This window comes from Halichoerus grypus, chromosome 1, assembly GCF_964656455.1.
Source record: "Halichoerus grypus chromosome 1, mHalGry1.hap1.1, whole genome shotgun sequence".
NCBI lineage: Eukaryota > Metazoa > Chordata > Mammalia > Carnivora > Phocidae > Halichoerus > Halichoerus grypus.
In genome coordinates, this window is record NC_135712.1 from 162,752,878 (window position 1) to 162,774,945 (window position 22,068).

Here is a 22,068-nt window from a genome sequence, read left to right on the forward strand (position 1 = left end):
GTCTTTCCTAATTAAAATTCGTAATGAAGACTTCACTCATCAATCACTCTCTTCGCACATAGCACGTACTACCGACTGTGGACAATCGCCACCAGGGACGTCCCATTCTGGCCCTGACTCCTGTCAACCCCAATTCTCTCGGGTCAGATTTTTGCAGATCTTCGTGTCAGTATGGAGATTTGATTCTCCTGTCAATTTTTAGGTCAATAACTATTCTTACTGTGCACAGTTGTAGCCGATGTCAGTTTTATTTTGTGTTCATTATTTCTACCAGTGATGTTCATGATGGATTAGATCAGAGACAAACAGTTTGTGTTTCTTTCTTAGGAAATCCATGAAAAATTGAAACATGTTTGTGAGCAGAAAAATAAAAGAAGACTAAAGATAGCAAGATCCAGAGACAGACGGGCTGACAGGGAGAGACAGAATGACACAGAGACAAAGACAGAGAGATACGGGTCAGGGGGAGAGAGACCCGTGAACTCCCAGCCACTCAGCAGTCAAAGGGCAATGTCCAAACTGGTGGGCCCTGCCTCCTCTCCTGTCGAAGTCTGGACATTCCCATCTCCTGACCCAGAAGGCCCTTCCCTTCTTGACATTCAGCTGGGGGCTTGCTTATTCCATTACTCAGGAAAGTTTTACCAAAATAAGAAAAAAAAAGTCGCTCAGATTGTGTCCCAGTAGACAGGGCCTCTGGTCAGATACTGGCCAGCTACACCACCCCAGGCCCAAGTAAGACCAGTCCCAGCCCTCAGCCTGGAGCCAGGGAAATCCCAGCGAAAGAACAGCCGACGTGGCAGAGGGAGCGTGGGCACTGGGGCCGGGCAGGCTGGGTTCAAGTTCTAGCTCTTGTCAGTTTCTCCACCTCAGTTCTCAGCTGCCTCATCTGAGAACTGGGGATAAACAGCCAGCTTGCAAGGGTGCGTGTGAGGCTGGGGCTCCATGTGGGAAGCACCTAACAGGTCCCTCTGCCCCAATGGCATCTGTGGCCCCCACGCTGCTGGGCTGGCTGAGGACGGCGCAGTCGCTCTCAGCACTGCCTACTGGCAACAGAGCAATGGCCCCATCCTCACCCCGGGGCCTGTGGGGTGAAGAGGATCTGAGCTTGGGGTCCCTCCCGGCTCACCTTCAGGCTGGTGAGCGGCCCTGCTGCAGGGCAGAGCTGGACCCTGTGCTGGTCTTGACTGCTCTTCTCTTGCCTGCTGTCTCCAAACCATCACGAGTGGTTGATTGCATGAGGTTAGGCGTTAAAAAAGCCTCTGAGGCTGAGTCAGCAGGAGAGAGCACAGCAATCAATTAGCAATATCCACCGTGGCCTTGGGCTGGAGAGCATGTCTTCTTGTCTTCTGCATCTTTAGTTGGTGCACAGCAAAGACCCAGAGCACAGATGACTGAGATTCAGCTACACCACGGCATGCTGGTGACCTTGGACAAATCCTGTTAACTCCCTGAGCCTCAGTCTTTCACCCGAGAAATGGGGAGAATATTGTGATTCATCTCACAGGACTGTTGTGAGGATTAAGTGAAATGGTGTATTTGTAGGTATTAATAAAATTTTATGAATGAATGAGGTTTTTTAGTCTCTTATTTCTTAGGTGAGTCAATAGCGAGGTAAAAGAGCTCTGGGCTGGGGCACCTGGGTGGCTCAGTTGGTTAAGCGACTGCCTTCGGCTCAGGTCATGATCCTGGAGTCCCGGGATCGAGTCCCACATCAGGCTCCCTGCTCAGCAGGGAGTCTGCTTCTCCCTCTGACCCTCCTCCCTCTCACGCTCTCTGTCTCTCATTCTCTCTCTCGCAAATAAATAAAATCTTAAAAAAAAAAAAAAAAAAGAGCTCTGGGCTGGATTGTTTTTGTACTGGGTGACCCAGGCCCACTGCTTTCTCTGACCCTCGATTTTCCTTATCCATAAAATGGGCCTGTTTCTTACAAAATATTGAATATACATTTAGCATGCAACCCAGGGTCCCACTCCTAGGGAATTAGCCCAGAGCAATGGAAATGTGTTCACATAAAAACTTGGACATGGGTGTTCGTAGCAGCTTTACTCACAGCGGCCCCAAACTAGAATCCACCCAAATGCCCATGAACAAGAGACTTGGCTCTAGAGCCAGGCTGACTGGGGCTAGAATTCAGCCTCCCACTTTCCCCAATCCACTGTGCAACCTGGGGCAAAGGAGTGGTTTCCCTTCCGGAGTCTCAGCTTCCAGAATAGTCCTCTGATTCAAAGTCAGCAAAACTCCCAGCTCTGGGCTGAACACCAGGCATGCGACTGGCCCTCATCAAACGTGGACTTCTCCAGGATCCCACCGATGGGGAGACCAGTGCCAAGAAGGGAGAAGCTCCCACGACTCACAACTCTGCAATGGCAGAGGTGGTCAGAACCCCATGCTCTTCCACACCATTCCTCCGGGCTGTGGTCAGTGCCAGACTGGGAAGTGGGGCAGGCCTGTCCTTTGCATGTATAACAGTTTCCCTGTCGCTAATTACTGTGATTCTTCCATCAGTGACCAGCAGGCCCCCTGCTCTCAGCACAGCGGCTGATGGCTAAATCACCTCGTGCCAGGGTGCTGGGAGAGCTGCCAACCCCACCATGAAACTTCATGCTGGATGCCAGAGCTACCTCCCCACCAGCCTGGGGACTCTGCAGGACAGAGGTTTGGTCTGGCCAACCCTGAGCTCTACCTCCTAGAGCAGATGCTGAGCCAACACTCCATGATAGTGAGTGAAAACCACACCCAGGTCCTGGTGGCCCCGGAAGGTTCTCCTCCCCTCTCCCTGTGCTGAGGCCATGTGGCCTCTCCTGTCCTTCCCTGAGTGGTTCTCCCAGACTTAGCTGGGAAGGGGACAAACACACTTTTACATTATCATATAATACTTACTTAAATACACACCTTTGTTGCTCTGTGATTACTCATTTTATGTGCCAAGTTGGTTCGGCTATGGTACCCAGCTGTTTCGTCAAACACCAGTCTAGCAGTTGCTGTGAAGGTATTTTTGTAGATATGATTAACGCTGACAATCAGTTGACTTTGGGTGAAACAGATTACTCTCCATATTGTGGGTGGGCTTTGTCCAATCAGTTGAAGGTCTTAAGAGCAAAGACAGAGGTTCCCCCAAGAAGAAAGAGAATTCTGCCTTAAGACTTCAGAATGGAAACCCTGCTTGAGTTTCTAGCCTACCCAAGCCGCACTACAGATTTCTCCATGCCAGCCCCACGATCACATGAACCAATTCTTTAAAATAAAATCTCTTTCAATAGATAGATACATAAATATATAGATCTCCTACTGGTTCCGGTTCTCTGGAGAACCCTGACTGATAAAACTCTGAGCCCACTCTCCTCATCCAAGTGAATGGAGGTGCCCATAGTGGACATCAGTTGTTTCTACCCATCCAACATCCAGACCTCCTCCTGGTAACAACGCCCTGATTTTGCTCTGGGTGGGGAGATGCCCTCCTCCACCCTCTGTCCATGTACTTCATGGGGCTGACCTTGCTTCCAAGGGGGGCATAGCCAGGTTTAGCCAATAGGAGCAGGACATTCTCTAGGCCACAGTGACTGGCTAAGGAACAGAATATGTGACCCAATACTGTCCAATAGGACACAGCCCCAGGCTGGAGCTATCTCTATATTCTTTCCCCATCAGAATGTAAAATAATAGGAGTCTGGGGCAAAGCCAGCAGAACAGAGAAAAAGAGGCAAGGAATGGAAAGATCAAGCTGTGATGTCATCCTTTGAGCCCCTGGACTCAACCCTTCCTGAAGCTGATGTGAGCCAGTTAAGGTCTCTCCCTGGCTTGGGCCAGTTGGGGTTGGGTTTCTGTACTTTATAACCTGGTACCACCTCCTGAAGCAGGCTTGAGAAAGAGCCTGGCTTCTGTTTTGGACACTGGTGTGCAAGCTTGGAAGCAAAGCTGATGAGCAGGGCAACAGAGGAAAGGCTATGAAGGGAAGGGAGAAGGAGTGGGAGAAGGGACCCAGCAGCAGGGCTGCCAGGGGACAGGCTGGAAGAGAGAAGAGTGGATGGCCGGGTGAATGTGACGCCATGTTGCTCTGTGGGGTGTGATGTAAGCTGCTCCTTGTCTCTCCAGGGAATCTTTAGTAAAGTGACATTTACACTCCCACTCTCAGTGCATGAAAGTCCTGCTATTCCACCTCCACGCGAACACTCAGTATTGTCAGTCTTTTTAATGTCAGCCCTTCTGGTGGGTATATCCCTGTAGTTTTAATTTCCCTTTCCCTTTGTGAGATCCTGTTGAGTACCTTTTCATATGTTCACTGGTCATTGGGATCTCCTTTGTGAAGCACCTACTCAAGTCTCTTGTCCAGTTTGCTATTGGGTTGTCTGGGGTTTTTTTCTTGTTGATTTATAGGAGCTCTTTATATATTTAGGCTATGAGTCCTTTGTAGACTATATATGCTAAATATGGCTACAGGTTGGGCACAGAGACAATAGGCTACTCATGGGACTTAGGTTTATTTGGGATGGGTCTAAAAGAGGTCTTTGGACAAATTATGAAGCTTTTCCAGCTTGGACATTATAGGAATCTCTGACCCTCACATCTAGATTACATGGAGTATTTAAGCGCAGGCCAGGGAGAGCAAAGAAGCAGGAGGGCAGTGGGAAGGAGGAAGACAGAGCCAACAAGTGTTTGCCCTACGCCAAGCCCTGTGCCAGATGTGTCACCTGCTTCATCTCACTCCTCCTGCTGCCCCGGCCTTCCCCGAACATGCCAGACTCGTCTGCACCTCAGGGCCATTGTGTGTGCCATTCCCTCTGCCTGTGCAGTTCTTTGCAGAGCTGGCTCCTTCTCTTCATTCAAGTGCATGCTCAAATATCACCTCCCCAGAGAAGTCTTCCCTGAGCACTGCAACTGAGAAAGCATTTCCACCATCTCGGTGACCCGACTCTGCTTCACTGATTTTCATTCCATGACCATTGTTAGAGCGCACATCTATCTGCTGACATGGTGCTTGGCTGGCTTGCACACAGAATGTAAGATCCATCCAAGGTACTACTCTGTCTTATTCACCACTATATCCCCAGGGCCTGAGGCAGTGCCTGGCACCTAGCAGCTGCTCAGTAAACATTTGTCAAGTGAATGAATGAACGAGCCTCACAACAACCCCGTCAGGTAAATGTCAACACTGTGCCCATTTCACAGATGAGACTCAGAGAAGCGAGGTAGCTTGTCCAAGGTCTCCGAAAACATGGCAGAGCAGGAGTGGAACCCGGTCCTTCTGACTGCACAGGCTGGCCCTGCCCTCCTGCCCCACTCTAGGTTTTCATACAGCCCTGGGGGTGGCAGTTCCATGAAATCGGGACTCTGTCTTAGAACTGGATTTCCTGGCCCCCAGATGAGCTGGGTCAGAGGCGCCAGGGAGAACGGACTACAGCAGGGACAGTGTGGAGGCTGGGACCCTACCAAGGCGCCAGTGCACGAATTGGAAAAACTAGGCCCACCACTGTGGTCAACCCATCTCCAGAGATGTCCTGAGAGTACCCGAGTCCAAATGCCCCCTCAGAACAGGAACGCTTTTGACGGCAGCCTTGACGGGGAGCTCACTACCTCCTGGGACAGTCCAGTCCAATCTTGCCCTGCTCAAGGGAAGCCAAAGGTGCTAGGGCCTGGCTGGAAGGTCTGGAGGGGGAGCCCAGCACCTCCAGAACGGGGAACAGGGAACTCAGTGCTGCTGGATCTGTGACAAGAAATTAGGTTAAAGAAGGAATCGTCAGCTCATTAACCCGCTCACCAGACTCCACACGCACACAGAGCCTGTTTCAGAGCTACACTGCCGACTGTCAGTGCCTGCCTGGATCCGGGAGGAGCAGTACCAGTACAGTATTTTAGTTATGTGTCGTGCATATTTATTAGGAAGAGGTAAATAAATTAGCTGCCTGCCATCTGCAACCAGCAGCCTACGGTAAGTTTCTTCCCTCCCTCTGCCGCCTCGGGAGGGGCCATACCAGCAAAGCCCTGGTCCTGGCAAAGAATGGGCTCCTTTCTAGTATGATTTTCTCCAGGGTTGGAGCAGCCCTGGAATTATAATTTTTCAGAGAAAATGGACATGGGGTACTTTTGTACACCATTTACCGATAGCTGATCCCCACCAGCCCCCTCAGCAAGCCTGAGAGGTGGGCATATTGTCATCCTCATTTTATAGATGAAGACAAGGAAGCTCAGAGACATTAGGTCACTTGCCTAGGGTCACACAGCAAGTGAGTGGAGAGGCTGAGCTCAAGCTCGGGGAGCGCCAAAGAGTTCCACAGTGTGCAGGGGAGAAAGGCCAGACCAGGAGGTGACTACGTTCCCGGCTCTAGCGCCAGTTGCCCTGGGGCCCACACTGGTCCCTTAACTCTCCTGACCCCTCTCTACTGGATGGGAAAGTAAAACACAACAGGACAGACTTCACACGGGGCTGTGTGGAGACTCAAATTGCCACCAATCCTGAGTGGCCTTCAAGCCCACCACCACCAATGCTCCCGACTCCCCTGCTGAAGGGCCCAGACAGACCCCACCCTGCCCTAGGCCTGCTGTGTGACTCTGGGAACACCAGGGAACCTCCCAGAGCCTCAGTTTTCTCCTCTGTAAAATGGAAAAACAACTGGGCAGGGAAGGACACAGGCTGTGAGGAAGAGCATCTCACGGGTGTGGAAAGGCTTGTAAAACACAGGTCTGGTGGGAGGCAGGCAGTGGGCTAGGGTCAAGGACACTGGGGGAGGAAGGAACCCAGAATGCCAAATGGTGCTACAAAGACCAGAGAGGGGCCATGACTTGCCCAGGGTCACACAGCAGTCGTGGCCATCAGGAGCCTCAGACTATCAGCCTCCCAGGTCACGGAGACAGCCCAGAGCGCGGAGCCCAGCACCTCCCAAGCTCAGCCTAGATCTGAATCTTTTATGAAGCATCATAAATCTCCCCAGAATCGCTCCTGCCCAGGCCCACAAGCCCTGCCTCACTGCCTCTGCCTCCCTGCAGGGCCTTTTCATTAAATTAAGTGCAGAATCTGATGCAATTGCTTTTGATTTTCCCTGAGGGGCCACTGGCCACCTCCCTCCAGGGAGCTTGCGGGGCCAGAGCTGCTGCGGGGTGCTCCCACACCCCTTCATGCAAACAGCATAGAGAGTTCTAGGTAAAATATTATTTTTTAAGATGTTTGATTTCGTATCTTCAGAGCTGACATTAGTAAGCCCCTACTAGGCACGGGCAAAACCTCCTAATAGCCCCAGGAGGAAGAATCAGCCCATTTCACACAGAAAGATAGTTCAGAGCAAAGAGCGGCCCATCAGACCCCCAACTCTGGGGCCCAGTGAGGTGGGGGGGGGGGACTCCTGATGCGCAGAGCCAGCCTGTCCTAGGGCCACTGCCAGAGGGAACAGGTGTGAGCCACAGCGAGGAGACAGGTCAGACCTCAAGGAGGTCAGGCAGCAGCCACGGGGCATTCTGGAGCAAGCAAGTTTCGCCTCTTGACTTTCTTCATGAAGAGAGAGCAGCAGTAAGAGCAGCTAGTTCCACCAGGCACCTACTGTGTGCCAGGCACTGCAAAGGCTTCCCGTGACTCTCAAAAGAGACCCAAACACCTCCCCTCCACCTGCTGGGCCTGCCGGCCTCACCCCATTCTGCTCTCCTGCTCCCCCACCGCACTATGGCCACACTGGCCTCCAGTCCTCAAACATGCAGTGTGCCCAGGGCCTTTGCCTCTGCCAGGCCATCCGCCTGGAATCCTCCTCTCCCAGCTCCTCCCTTAACTGGTCCCTGCACACATGTCACCTCCTCCAGAAGGCCCTCCCTGACCACCCATCATCACCCTCTTTCATCTCAGCCCCTTTCCTTGTCACAGGGGTAGCACTTTTCCCTATGGACTCTTATCTATTCTCTTATTTGTTTCTCCACCAGTTCATGGCCTGTCTCCCCTGTTCCATAAGGACTAAGACTATCTCGCTTACTACTGTATCCCAGCACTTAGAACCCTGGCTGGCACATAGTAGGTCAGAGTTAAACCACCACAGAATGAAAGGAGAAAGGAAGGAATCAAGCTACACAGGGTCTGAATGCCAGGACCAGGACAAGGGCAGGAGGGAAGCAGCAAATGCCTGGGGTCTGGGCAAGATGATGACAGCCCTCCCCTCCCCACTGGAGGTTGGTTCCCTGCATGGAAGGTGCTGGGGTGGGGGAGGGGTTGGGGAGGGGGTGGCTTCCCAGAGGGAGCGGGGAAGTCTGGTGGGATACGAAGAGGGGGAAATGGCCTGGCATGTGAGGAACAGCAACACTTCAGGAGATTACACAGCCATTAACAATGACAAGTGTAAGAGATAAATAACATCTGCAGGGGGGAAAAGCCCATGCAGAATTATATCAAGGCTGATGACGATCACAGGAAAGCTGAGTCTTACTGCAGCCTCATTTATAACAGCAAAATGCTGGAAACAACCTGGCTACCCAACCGTAGGGGAGCAGGTAAATAAACTCTGCCTGGTACAGACACCCCAGGGGGAACTCTGCAGCTGATCCTATAAAAGCAAGCAAAGCAAAAAAAAAAAAAAAAAACCCATAAAATGGTATACATAATATGATCTCAACAAAAATAGACAGTGGGAAAAGAGACTAGAAGGAAATGCACCCAAACTGTCCCTGGATGGTGGGTTGATGGAGGATGATTTTAATTTTCTTCTTTCTTTCCAAAATGATCTGCATTTAACAATAACTGCATACTTAATCAGAGAGAAAGTAACCTGATATAAAAGGATACTCTTGGGGCTCCTGGGTGGCTCAGTCAGTTCAGCGTCTAACTCTTGATTTCAGCTCAGATCATGATTTCAGGGCCGTGAGATCTAGCCCTGTATCAGGCTCTGCACTGGACATGGAGTCCACTTGAGATTCTCTCACCCTCTCCCTCAGCCCCTCCCCCTGCTTGTGCTAGCGCTCTCTCTCTCTCTCTCTCTCTCTCTCTCTCAAATAAATAAAATGAAACCTTTTTTTTTTTTTTTTTAAAAGGGTACTCTTTTTAATGACAGCAAGAGGGCAGAAAAATGTGTACATATTAGTGCTGTATGGAGAAGGAGGGACATTGCAATGTCTTTTTTTTTTTAACTGATATTGCTGTGTTTAATTATTTAAAATAGTTTAAACACCCAACAAACACTTTACAAGTGTTATCTTTTTTAACTGGAAACAGAAAAAGGATGAACTGTGAAACTGGTCAACAGGAGAGCTGAGAAATGAGTCCTAGCTCAGGCATGAAGTGGGGCAAATCTCTTCTCCTCTCTTGGCCTCAGTCTCCCAGTCTGTAAAATGGCATTAACCACCCCCATTGTTATGGTAGAATCCAAGCCTTGATAGAAAAGGATGCACCCGTGCCTAGCACTTAGTAGATGTTCAATAAATGTTGCCCTCTGCCCTCTAAGCAAGGGAGATCCCAGCCCAGGATCCCAGGGTCCTTCCAACTACTATAGTCCAACAGGTGGGCAGGGACTGGTCCTCAAACCCTTTTGATCTTGTACCCCATGTGTATAAAAATGTCTGTGCATTCTTCTGCAATAACACACACATATTATTTATGACTTACCCATGTGCTACCATGTCTATGTATCACTCATATTATAAACATACACAAAACTAGAAAAAACTAAAATGTGTTAGAAAACAAATGTAACTAAAGCTCTTAATACTTTTTTTTCCATCTCTTTCCCCAAGAGACTGTCCTGGGTGAGGCACCCCACCCCACTCTGGAGACCACCACCTGAGTCTGTGGGCTCCTGGATGGCGGAGACCCCTGAGATCAGTTGAGAGTAGTTCAGAGGGACGTCTGGGGTTTGAGCTGGTTTATCTCTGAAAGAAACAAAACAGCCAAAAGAAAACCACTCAAACCAGAGTCTGACTCCTTGGGTCTAAGGAACCCTGGCCTCCCATGGGACCTGTGCTCTCCCTCTCTCTGGACACAGTCTCCCCGCCTAGAACCTGAGGGAGCTGGACCAAGTGGCTTCTGAGGGAGGGTGCTCTCTGCCGTCCTCAGGCATCATCCCCTTGAGCCCCTTCCCACCCACTTGAGGGAAGCAGCCTCTCCTGGGAGGCCAGGAGGCCACACTGATTTACACCCTCCTGGGGCCCAGTCTCACTATAAAATACAGCTGTCCCCACCCTGCCTGTCCCCTAGGACTCCTGCCAACCACAGCCAGCTGCCCACAAACCCCCAGACATAAATCTTGAGGCCCAGTTCCATCAGCACAGAAGGCAAGCAGTAAACTTGAAGCTCCCGGGTCTCTGGCAGTGAAGCTTCCTGGGAGAATTCACCTTTCAGCCTAGGATAAATTATCCTTGCTGGACTAGAGAGGGGAAGCATTTGTTCATACAGTTGAAAAATGGCTGTTCGAAGGGCACCCCCCCCCATGGGGTTCCCCAGCTGGGCTGCCAGCTCCCGGGGCTATCCATCCAGGAGCCTCCAGGACAGACGTCGCTCAGCAGACCTCTCACACTCAGCCCCCTACAATCCACCCCTGCCTGTCCCCTAGCTCAGTGAAAGGCACCAGCATAACCCCCCAGGCCAGGAGGAATCCCAGTCCGGAAACTCTGAGTGTCATCCAGGCCCGGCCCTCCACATCTGTCCACTGCCACGTCTGGTCCATTCTGTCCCCCATGTCCCCCTGCTCTGGGCTTGCAGTCTGCACCCTGTGAAACAGACAGGTCACAGGCCAAACCAAAGCCACCATCTAGCCCTGAGACCTTGAACAAGCAAACCAACCTCAAATCTTTTTTCCTCTTTTGTAAAATTACACAAATCCCAAAGGGGAGTACAAATCTCAACAGCCATTTTGGAGAGCCGTGTGGCAGTGGGTACTGAGAACCATCTTTTTCTCAACTTGGGGTCTTATGTTGCTCTTTAAAAAGTACAAAATTTTTTAAAGATTTTATTTATTTATTTATTTATTTATTTGACAGGGGAAGAGAAAGAGAGAGAGAGAGAGCATGCGCAGACAAGCAGAGAGGAGCTGCAGGCAGAGGGAGAGGGAGAAGCAGGCCTCCCGCTGAGCAGGGAGCCCGATGTGGGGCTCGATCCCAGGATCCCACCCCGGGACCACGACCTGAGCTGAAGGCAGACGCTCAACCAACTGAGCCACCCAGGTGCCCCAAAAAGTACAAATGTTTTAATCACTCCTCTTTAGGGATAACAGATCTTATGATAAAAGAGCAAGATGCAGAAGGGCATGACGTTATGCCGCTATTTGTGTAAAAGAAAGGGAAAGGGTATGTATGCACAGTGCTAGGAACAGGTAGGTGACAGCGTCCCCTTCCACAGAAGGGGTGGGGGCTTGGCAAACAGGAGCAGAGGTTCGAGAAAGACCACTGAGGTGGTCGGAAGTTTTTCATCTGAGCCACATGACCCTTGTGTTCTCATGCCAGTCTGCCCCTGATAGACAGTTGGTTTCTTTCCTTTTTCCCCCCTCCATTAACACCTCAGCGAATGTTTCTGTCCACGACGCCTTATGCATCTGTGCTAGATTTTCTTCTCTAGACTAGAAAATATTTAGCATACTTATACTTAGAAAAGGAATTGCTGGGTCAAAGGGTGTAAGTGCTTTCCAAACTGCCAGATAACTTGTCAAACTGCCCTCCTATATGCCTCCCCTTCCTGCAGGTCAGCTTCGGCGGCCCCCGTGATCTCACCAACACTAGATGCTACGGATTTTTTAACTTCCCCTTAAAATTGATACTGAGCTGTTGTTTCTCTGAGCATTTTCCTCATGCTAATAGAATAATCCCCTAAAATGTTGAGGTCGGCCGTCTTTTCATTCACTTTCTGGCCATTTGTGTATCTTCTAGTAAATTCCTGCTTGAATCCATGACATTCCTTCTAGACTGTGTATCTTTTCTTATTGATTTGCAGGAGATCCTAATATATACACTGGGTATTAGTCTTTACCTGTGATGTATGCTGTAAATACTCTCCCTCCTGATCCGTGGCTTGTCTTGGAACCTCGTGAACAGTGTCTTTGGTCATATATAACTTCTACATTTTTATGTAGTCCAATTTTTCAATCCTTTCTTTGATGGCATCTACTTTTGTAGCTTCTATTTCCTCTGATAAGGCTGATAACCCGACCTTGCAGGGTTGTTAGGGGGAGTGGAGACAGTGTGAATAAGGCACCCCGCAGTGTGGAGCAGACCCTCCTAGCATGGTCATTTTGCGGGTCTCCCTGCCCCACCTTGCCTCCCATGCCCCAGCAGCCAGCAGTAGCTTCCTGAACACGCCACCCTCCTGCTTAAAAACCCTTCAGCTGCCTGAAGATGATGAAGTTCAAACTCCTTTAGTGGGTGAGTTCAAGGTCTCAAACACAAACACCACTAAGGCTGAGCAAGTGAGCGAATGCATCGGTGGGTGGACAGGGAGCAATGGCAAGCACACCCCCAGCCCACAAGGGACAGCAGAAATGTAAGCCCAGTGTTACCAGATCCTCTGAAGAAAGCTGCAGATCTTTTTCGTTATGTCAAATCCCACCCCCAACACACACACATACACACACACACACACACACTCAAAATTTAATGACAACCAATTTTTTTTACACCACTGTCAGGGTCAAGCAAGACCCATTTGTGACTGGGGTGTGGCCATCTCTACCCTCACAATCTGTCCACAGCCAGAATCGTGCCCACCCCCCCCCCCACACACACACACATAGTGCGACCAGCCGACAGGCCAGCCATGCTGCACAACTGTGGTCACACCAGGTCCTTCTCAACTCTGTGCTTTTGCACACACTGATCTCTTGGCCTTAAGTGCCCTTCTCTTCCCGGCCACTCACCTTTGCTCTTTAAAACCCCGGTCAGAGGTCAGCGCCACTTCCCCAATGCCAGGCAGAATTCCACGCCCCTTCCCTGAGTGCCCCATTGCTTGTAATTCCTGGAACCAGAATTCTAAAGGAAGCAGCCTGGGGCCACAGAAAGAGCCCTGGTTTGGGAGAAAGACATTCCTGGGGTAAAAAAATTCCTGCTTTGCCACTTCCTAGCAGTGCATCCTTGGGCAAGTGACCAACCCTCTCTGTGCCTCAGGTTCCCAATCGTGAGATGGAGATAGCAAGACCTACACAGGGTCAGGTTTCCGGGAATATAAGACAAAAGGGTATAAGAGAAGTAGCTGGCATGTAGTAGGGGCTTAATAATTGCAGAATGAAAGAATAAATGAAAAGAAGAAAAAGTATTTCCTCAGGATGCTCGAACATACAGGCGAGCCATGTCCTGCTCAGTGAGTAACTGGGCACTGCCCTCACCGTGTCAGTGGCCGTCCCACGAGCGCACCCCACTGCACAACTGGCAAAGCCCTCCCCCATCTGTCATATCTGGAACCTCACAACAGATCTCCTGGAGGCTGGTAATGCTCCCATTTTACAGAGAAGAAAAGTGAAGCTCAGAAAGACAAAGCACAGAGGTTTGTTTAGAGAATGGAATGAGGGGCGCCTGGGTGGCTCAGTCGGCTAAGCACCTGCCTTCAGCTCAGGTCATGATCTTGGGATCCTGGGATCGAGCCCCACATCCGAGACTCCCTGCTCTGCCTTTCTCTCTCTCTCGAATAAATAAATAAAATCTTAAAAAAAAAAAAAGAAAGAATAGAATAGAATGAGGCGGGGACTCTACAGCAAGCAGGGAAAGGCTGTTCTGCTCAATGGGGAGCCCCATGCACACCAGCATCTCGGGCCAAGTCACAGCCTCTCTGAGCCCCAACATCCTCGTCACTAGGCCACTGTGAGCGAAGGATGTCAACACGGTCAGCCCAGGGCCCCTTTCAGAGGAAATGCTCAGAAAGGTGTGTTCTTCCCCTTCCTTCCTCTATTTCACGCACCACTCACTTAGTGGGCACCTACTGTATGCTGGCCCATAAGCTGCAGACCAACAGATGGCCTAGATGAGGCTTCTGCCCCTGGAGCTCTGTGTGTAGTAGAGGAGACAGATGAGGAGACATAGTTATGCTCCAAAAGGAAAGGGGCCAAGACAGAAACATGGTGGGAGGTCCTCAATCTGCCATGTTGGGAGGAGGGGAACAACAGGAAGCTGCCCCTTGGCCTGGCCTGGGGTTGGAACCAGAGGAAACAATACTTTGCCAGGTGGAGGAGAGGGTGAAGGAGAGGCACTCCAGGCAGAGTGGCAGCCCGAGCAAAGGCTCGGAGGTGGGGCAGAACAAGGTCTGTGCATGACTAAGGAGGTTAGAAAGATTACTGCAGCCAGATGGCAAAGGGCCTTGAACACCAGAGGCCTCCACTCCAAAAGGAATGCTGCTTGACCCTCGGGATCTTCATTTGGATTGCTGTTTAACATTCTGGAGTTGGGAGGTGGCATGTAAAACTGTGGGTTTTTAGCTTCTCTAGAAAAATCAGATCTGTGATGCTGAGCCAGAGCTCCTATAAAGTCTATATTCTCTGTCCCCCAGACCCATTTCACTCCCTTCATCCACAAATATTTACTGAGCAACTACTATGTGTCAGGCAATGTACTGGTTACTGGAGATAAAATGGAGAATAAGAAAGACACAGCCACAGCCCTCATGGCACTTGCATACTAGTGAGAGAGGAGGGCAACAAACAAGGATATAACATAAGGTCAGGCAGTGGAAAACACTGGAAAGAAAAAGAAAGTTATGGGGCTAAAAAGCTTCCATTTTAGATAGGAGGGTCAGGGAAGGCCTCTCTGAGGAGGAGACAGTTGCATAGATCTAAATGAAGTGAGTGAATCGTGTACCTGTAAGATCAACCCAGCAGCGGGAACAGCAAGTGCAAAGGCCCTGGGGCCTTCTTCACTCATCTTTTGGGTCACTTGCCTTGCCCCCTTAGGCAGGTCAGTGTGAGACCCCTCCTGTAAGTAATGGAGCACATGACGAATGTATAAACAGATGGAAACCACCCCCTGATGTATGTTTCAGATAAAATACCTCTGACTAGTGGGGGGAGAGACGGGCAAATGGAGACAATGAATGGAAGACATGGTACGATTTGTCTCCAATAGGAAACAGGATGATGTTTTTTTTTTCCAATGACAAAGAGGCAGAGGAGGCTCATCATACATGGAACATTAAAACTTGAGCACAGGACAGAGAAACCAAGGGTGGGAGCAGGGAAATCCTCATTTCCTTTCTCACCAGCTGCCTCATCTGCCAAGCCCTGCACAATGGGAGGCAGGAGTGGGGGGAAAGAGACTAAGAATGCTGAAGCTTCTCCAGCCCTGATTGTTGCTGTTGTTGCCACGTTTTGTTTTTTTCCCAAGCTGCCCTGGTTGCTGCTGCTTTAGAAAACCCACTGCAAAGGAAACACTTTGGTGGGTTTTGCTTGTTTGTCCCCTTCCTAAGCAAAATTCAAGTGTGGATTCCTTGTCCCTTTACCCACAAGGTAGAAGAAACAGAGGGCATTGCTGTTCTAAAGAAGGAGAGGGGAGGAAAAAACAGACCTACAGTCTTCTACCAAACTTCTGGACTGGGGTGGGAGAGGCAATTCTGCCAACTGACATCACAGTCCGTGTCGCGGGACATAACTTCCGCCATTCAAAGCTTTATTTGCATTTTTAGAGATACAGGGAAACGTTGAAAATCGGCTCCAAGGTTGACATTGCAGTTATTAAAACCAAACAAAAGAACCTTTCCCAAGTCTGGCTGGTTCTTCTTAAATTTATCTGGGCCCCCACTACCTGATTTAAGGCAACGAGCAGATGTTTCACAGCAGGAAGCACATTAGCTCCAGATGCCACCGCTTTGTTCAAGACGGGCACACACATGCACTGGCAACCACACACACATTCGCATGCACGCACACACACACACACACACATACACACAAGACTCAGGGCAACGAACATTCGCAAGCTCCCCTTCAGCACTTGGCATGCCGGCATGGACCATTTGTAACCTCTGCCTGCTGTTCTGATAGAGAGATGAGCAGCGGGAGTGAGTAGCCAATCAGATCTTGCCCCATCGTCTTCCCGTTGTCTCCTAGGTAACCGGCACAGGGACACATCAGCTAGCTGGGTACCACGGACACACACACACACACAAACACACACACACACACACACACACACGTCCATAATTGCAGGAACACCAGATGTGCCTGTCAGAACCCTAGACAGCTCCCGGGAGCGGCCTTCAATGCCTCTGGTCCCCGCCTGTCTGGCAGCCTCAGCCCCTACAGCTTTCCCACCTCCGCTCCTTTACTCATGCCATTCCTCTGCCTGGCGTGCCTCTCCCCACTGCCATCTCCATCACTCAAAACCTTGCTCATGTTCGGAGCCAGCCCATGTCCTTGGTCAAGACTTCCAAAGGTGCCCAACATGGAATAAAATCCACGCTCCTTCCCCTATGGTGATCTGGCCTTTCATGATCTACCTCCTACAGCCTCACTGCTCATCACTCTCCCTCTCCCTTGCTCCTTGCTCTTCCTCCAACAGGTTAAATTGGTCCTCTCCACACTACGCCCTACAGACCAGGGCTTTTCTTGGGACTTGCTATTCCCTCGCCTACTAGCTCTGCCTTCAGCTCTTGGCAGGCCTGAGCCTCCCTGCTCTTTAGTCTCAGCTCAGAAGTCACCTTTCAGAGAGGCTTTCCCTGACACCCTTGGCTACCCTATCTGGAGAAGTTCCCTCCCCTGGGACTCTCCCACAACATTGCCCTCTGCTCTTCTGTTGCCCTCATCTCACTCGTGACTCTAGAACCATCCCAGTCCTACTTATATTTCCTTGTCCCCCGTCTCCCCTCCCTAGAACGTGAAGTCTGTTACAACAGGGACTTTGTCTCGTTCATGGCCATATCCCCAGCCCCCAGAATAGGGCCCAATAAATATTTGTTGAATGAATAAAAAGTCATTTCTTCCTCACTGCTCCTGTATTTCCCCATCTCTCTAATAAGACGAGATGACTTCTATTAACCCTCCTGGCTCACATTCCAAGAGTCCATTAGAGAGCAGAAAGGACTGGCATAAGGAGGAAAATTAATCAGGCCACACCACGGGAAGGATCTGCCAGTGGAAAGCTGACCTGCCCCGGGCTGCAGTGCCCCCCTCCTCTGAGCAGCCTCCCCACTCAGAATTGTTGCTGCCTTCAACTTCACGTTCCCCAAGCACTGGGCACCTTGAACTTTTGTTATCTGAGGGTCTGGGGGCAACTCAAAGCTGAGGACTGGCTTTCATTTTTTGGATCCCACACAGGAACCAGCAAGAGCCTGGGGGCGGCGGGGGCACGCGGGGGAGTCCTCTGGAAGCATTTACTGCAGTAAAGACAAAAAAAAAATGTGTCACTGTCTACAGGACCACAAACATCAAGGTGGAATATCATTAGAACACAAGTCACACACACACATACACACACACACACGCATGCCTGCACACACAAACTCAGAAGCATCATGAAGCTAGAATCAGAGTTCCCCAATCCCAGTGGCAGCCCGTGTCTCTCTTCAATGGACATGACTATGACTTCAGGTTCCAAAAACTGCAGAGTGATCTGGACACGTGTGCTGTGCAAGTGTGTGGGGAGCATAACAGGGAGCATAACCACGCTTTTGGCCAACCTCCTTGGGGAAGGCCAGATGGTGGATTCAAGTAGCCACATGGTAGACACAACCCGATTGGATCCCCCAAATCCTAGCTTTGGAGATCCTCAAGGTGGCTGCTCATAACACAGAAATCCACCCTGAGGCCTGAGCTACTCCACTGACCAATGCACCAGCTCATTTCTCCAAATACGAAATTAAAGCAGATGTAAAGATCAAGAAAGGAAGAGCAGGATTAGCATTTCTTGAGCATCTACTATATGCTAGGCTTTATACTAGAATCTGTTAACACTGATTCCTCAAGACCACCCTGCAAGGTTACACTTCCCACTTCATGGATTGGAAAAAAAAAAAAATGAAGCCCAGAAGAATTAAGCAGTATGCCTAAGGTCACAGAGCTGGCAAGTGGAGAGGCCTAAGTCCAGGACATGAGTCTGGTCTTCTTTCCCCAGGGCCTTAAATTATACCACAGAATAAGCAGGTAAGCTGGTTTTATTCAAAATATCCCTCCCGCTGACACTTCGCTGAGGATGCCAGGTCCACATCCCTGTCTCTGTGTCTCTCTCTGTCACTCTTGGGCTTGACTGACCTCCCACCATGAGCCTCTTATCAAGCTGGACACATATATCAAAGCCTCTCATTTGAGATCCAATGTTCCTGTGGCCCAGAGAAAGCCAGGGATTTTGTCTTTTTAAAATAGTAATTTCCTGCCAGCGCGGGTGGATGCACCAGTCACCCTCTGATTTAGTGCTGAGCTCAAGGATCAATCTCAAGTAAGATTTTCCAAGGAAAACTCAAATGCTGGGTACTTCCTGGCATTGACGAAGGGAGAAGTGGCCTCCTCTCAAAAGATGTGGCCAGTGGCATGCAAAATGACCGTAGGTATCCCAAGACCCACATGCCTCATACATGTCACACGTGAGCCTCATTGATACCCGCATGGATCTCAAACATGACACCCACATGCCTCCATGCACACCTCACACACATACACACACACACACACACATACACACACAGGGTGGGGAGTGCAAATCAGGAGCAAGAGAGCAACATCCTCTGTCCCAGGACATCACAGCTCCCACTTCAGGGCCTGCTCTGGGTTATGTGCTATGCCAAGGCCAAGACCTCATTTCATCCCCCTAGGAACCCCACAGGACAAGCGTTAGGCCCTCCCCTTACAGATACAGAAAGTGAGCCTCAGAGAGAGGGAATGACTTGTCCAAGATCACAGAGCATGCCTGTGGTTGAGTTGCCCCGTTTTCTAAAGGGCCAAGCTCAGACTGAACATTGGTCATGGGCACCTGGCTCTGCAAGATTTTCTTCTCAGGGGCACTCCTCCAAGATCTCCTTGTTGGTAACCTTATCCATCTTCCTCCTCCCTCAACCCCAGGGAAGGAAAGACCGACACCCTCTGGGCCCTATAGCTGTCCCATCAGTACCGACTCAGGTTGAAGGAGGAGAGGAAGGTCTGCCCCTCCGCTGGGCAGAGCTATCAGCCTGCCAGGGTCTTGGGGCACCAGCTAAGGCCTGATGAGGGTCTAAACAAGACTCTCCACAAGCTCTGCTTCCAGGTCCTCAGAACCTAGGGCCACAGTGGGGTAGAGGTTACAGACCAGACTTAACCCTGGGGACAGGGCAGGACGAGCAGGGATGAGTTCTCGCTGTCACCCTCCTCTTCCCCTCTCCCATGGCCCACACAGGAGCTTCTAGCCTTGGCTGGAAATGGATCCTTTCCTATGAACTGAGCCGGGCCCAACTTGGGGGGCAGACAGGAAGGGGGGTGCTGGACACCACCAAAATCTTGTTGGTCACAAAGACTTAGGTTCATATCCCTGCTCTACCACCTACTGGCCGTGTGACCTTGGGCAGGAGGCTTCCTCTCTCTGAGGCTCAGTGTCCTCACCTGTAAAGTGGAAAGAATGACAGCGCCCTCCTGAGGGGGCGGCTGTGAAGGTTAAAGACTGGAGCAGATGTGAGGCTCCGGGGTGCCGGTAAGTCCGCCATTATGCCCCCCTAAGTGAGCACAGGGTGGGCGGCTGCCATTCCCACCTCACTCTAACTCTGACTCACAGTTCTAGCAATTCCTAACTAGCACCGAATCCGAACTTTCCTCAGCAGTGACAGGGCCTGGGCGCGGGTCCTTCCTCCTCCCTACGCCACCGCGGTTCCGACAACAGGTACTGGGGTGGAGCAGCCCTGGAGGCGCCCCGGCGGAGGGGGCTGCGCCGCAGCGCTGCGGCAGGGCCAGGCCCGGGCCGGGGGCAGTGCGGCCGAATCTACCCCCCACCCCCGCACCCCCTCCCGCCTCCGGCCTCTATGCAACTTTGACGAACTGCAGCCCGTGGGGTCGGCACGGGGCTGCTGCCGGGCGTGCGAAGGAAAGTTGGGTCCCGGCGACTGCGGCGTCGGGATCCGGGTTCCGAAGTCCCCCGCCGAGAGCACCCGCACATTCCGACCCCCGGCAAACTCGCCGGCAGCCGGGAGGCACGTGGCGGCCGCGCCGGCCAGGGCTCGCTCCGGGAACCGGACTCGCGAGCGGGTCCGGGGCTGCGCCCTCGAGGGTTCAGAGGCTGCGCTCCAGCCTCCCGCGGCCGCCCTGCCCCGGGTGCCACCTCCGCGCGCCCTGCGGAGCGCCCCCGCAGGTTTCCCCGGCCAGGCTCCGCTCCGCACCGCGTGTCCTGCGGTGACCCCGCAAGCTCCGCGCCTCGGACGCGGCCGCCGGCCCTTCGCCTCCCGCGGAGACCCTCAGCCGGCGGCCCCCCGGCCGGCTTGGCGCTGGGTCCGCCCTCCGCGCCCCGCGCCGCGCCGGTGCTCACGGGCCTGGGCAGCGGCCGCGTCCTACCTTCGTCCGGCAGCCGCTGCAGGCAGAGCGCGAGGTTCCTCCGCCAGCCCCGCATCCCCGCGGCCGCCCTGCGGCCCGGCCCGGCCTTGCCAGCCCGGCCCCGGCCCCGGCCCCGCCCCCGCCCCCGCCCCCGCCGGGCTGGGCGGCGCAGCGCAGCGCTGGGGAGGGCCGCGGGCCCGGGGCGCGCCGGGCATGGGCGGCCGCCGAGGGTCGGGGGCCGCCCGGCGCTCCGCTCGGCTCGCGAGCCCGCGGCTGAGCAGCGACGCTCCCCGAGAGCGCGCGCTTTCCCCGGCGCGGGGGGGGCGGGGCGGCGGGCGGGCGCGGAGAGCCAGGCTGGAGGGGGACCCCGCGGGGCCCGCGCGCTCTCGCCCCCCCCGCTTCTCTCCCACGGCCCCCACCGCCCGCGTTTCCAGGCTCCCCACCCCTGAGCTCTCCGAGTCACAGCCTAATAACGCTAATCACCGCCAATTAGTCAATGAATGAATGAGTGAAACAATGAATGCGTTAAATAAATGGTGAAGAAGTGAGTGGCTGAGGGAATAATCGGGTGTATAGATGAGTGAGAAAATGAGTGACTGAATGAATGAATGAGTTAGTGAATTGATGAATGAGAAAATTAATGACTGACTAAATGGGTGAAGGAATATGTAAATAAGTGACTGAGGGAATAAATAAATGAACCAGTGAATCAATGAATGAGGGAGTGCACCCCGGCCTCAGGCCTGTAAGAGGGGTAGGACCCTCCACAGAAGGCCTCACCCTTGCTCTGGGAGGGAGGCCTTTGGGCGGCATCTTGCAGAGGAGACAGGGGAGGCCCAGGGAGGATGGGGCCTGTCCATGGACACACAGCAAAGGCTGGGGGCCAGCAGGAAGGAGGTCGGTCTGTGTGCAGGCTTTGTCTACTGCGCACAATCACAGTTGCCCTCCATCTACCTGGCAGCCGTTGAGCTCACCGGGTCTCAGAGATTCTGCGAACAACAGCCAGGGAAGGGGCACAGGATGGTCTTATCCTCAGAAGTCAGATTTGCTTCTTCCATGGGAATGGGTTGGAGGGGGGGAGGGGAAGGTGGGTGTGCAATCCAGACAGAGGAGTACTACACTGCCATAAAAAAGGAGGAGAATATTCTTTGGAAGAAGACAAAATGAAGAACAGTGTTTATAATATGTGTAGAAAACAGGAGGGAAGGCTCTACATTCATATTTGCTCAAATATGTGGAAAATTATCTCTAGTGGAAACACTGGTCCCTTCCAGAATGGGAATCATGTGGCTAGGGGCAGGTGGGAGAGACTCACTTTTCATTGAATCCCCTTTTGTGCCTCTTGAAATTTTGAACCCTGGAAATGCATTACCTATCCAAAAAATAAGCTAAATTTTTTAAATACATTTTTACAATATTTATTTTTTCATTTTTTTTACAACAATATTTAAAAAAACATCTATACCTCAGTAAAAGCTGTTTCCTCCCTGACCCAACAAGTCAGCCTATTTGCCTGGATACCCTCTCTCCCACATCTAGCTCAGAGAGGGAGAGAGCCTTGGTAGTCATCAGCAGAGCAAAATACGAATGTGGTGGTCAGTGCAGAGCACATTCTACCCTTTGTGAATGCTGGGAGGAAAACAAGCATCCTCTGCTTCGATCCTGGGTTTGTCAGTTTTTAGCTGTGTGTCTTTGGGCAAATTACCTCATCTTTTTGAGC

General features: G+C 51.8%; 1 protein-coding gene across 2 annotated transcripts in view; it reads right to left on the reverse strand.

The window, feature by feature from the left end:
- The window catches only part of GRIP2 (glutamate receptor interacting protein 2), a 95,962-nt gene extending 75,519 nt beyond the window's left edge, over nucleotides 1-20,443 (reverse strand). For both annotated transcript variants that reach the window (XM_036073645.2, XM_036073650.2), the window contains exon 1: nucleotides 20,370-20,443. In XM_036073645.2, coding sequence (XP_035929538.1) covers nucleotides 20,370-20,424 — 55 coding nt within the window. In that variant the 5' untranslated portion in view covers nucleotides 20,425-20,443. The remainder of the gene's footprint in view (nucleotides 1-20,369) is intronic.
- Nucleotides 20,444-22,068: the final 1,625 nt, after the last annotated feature.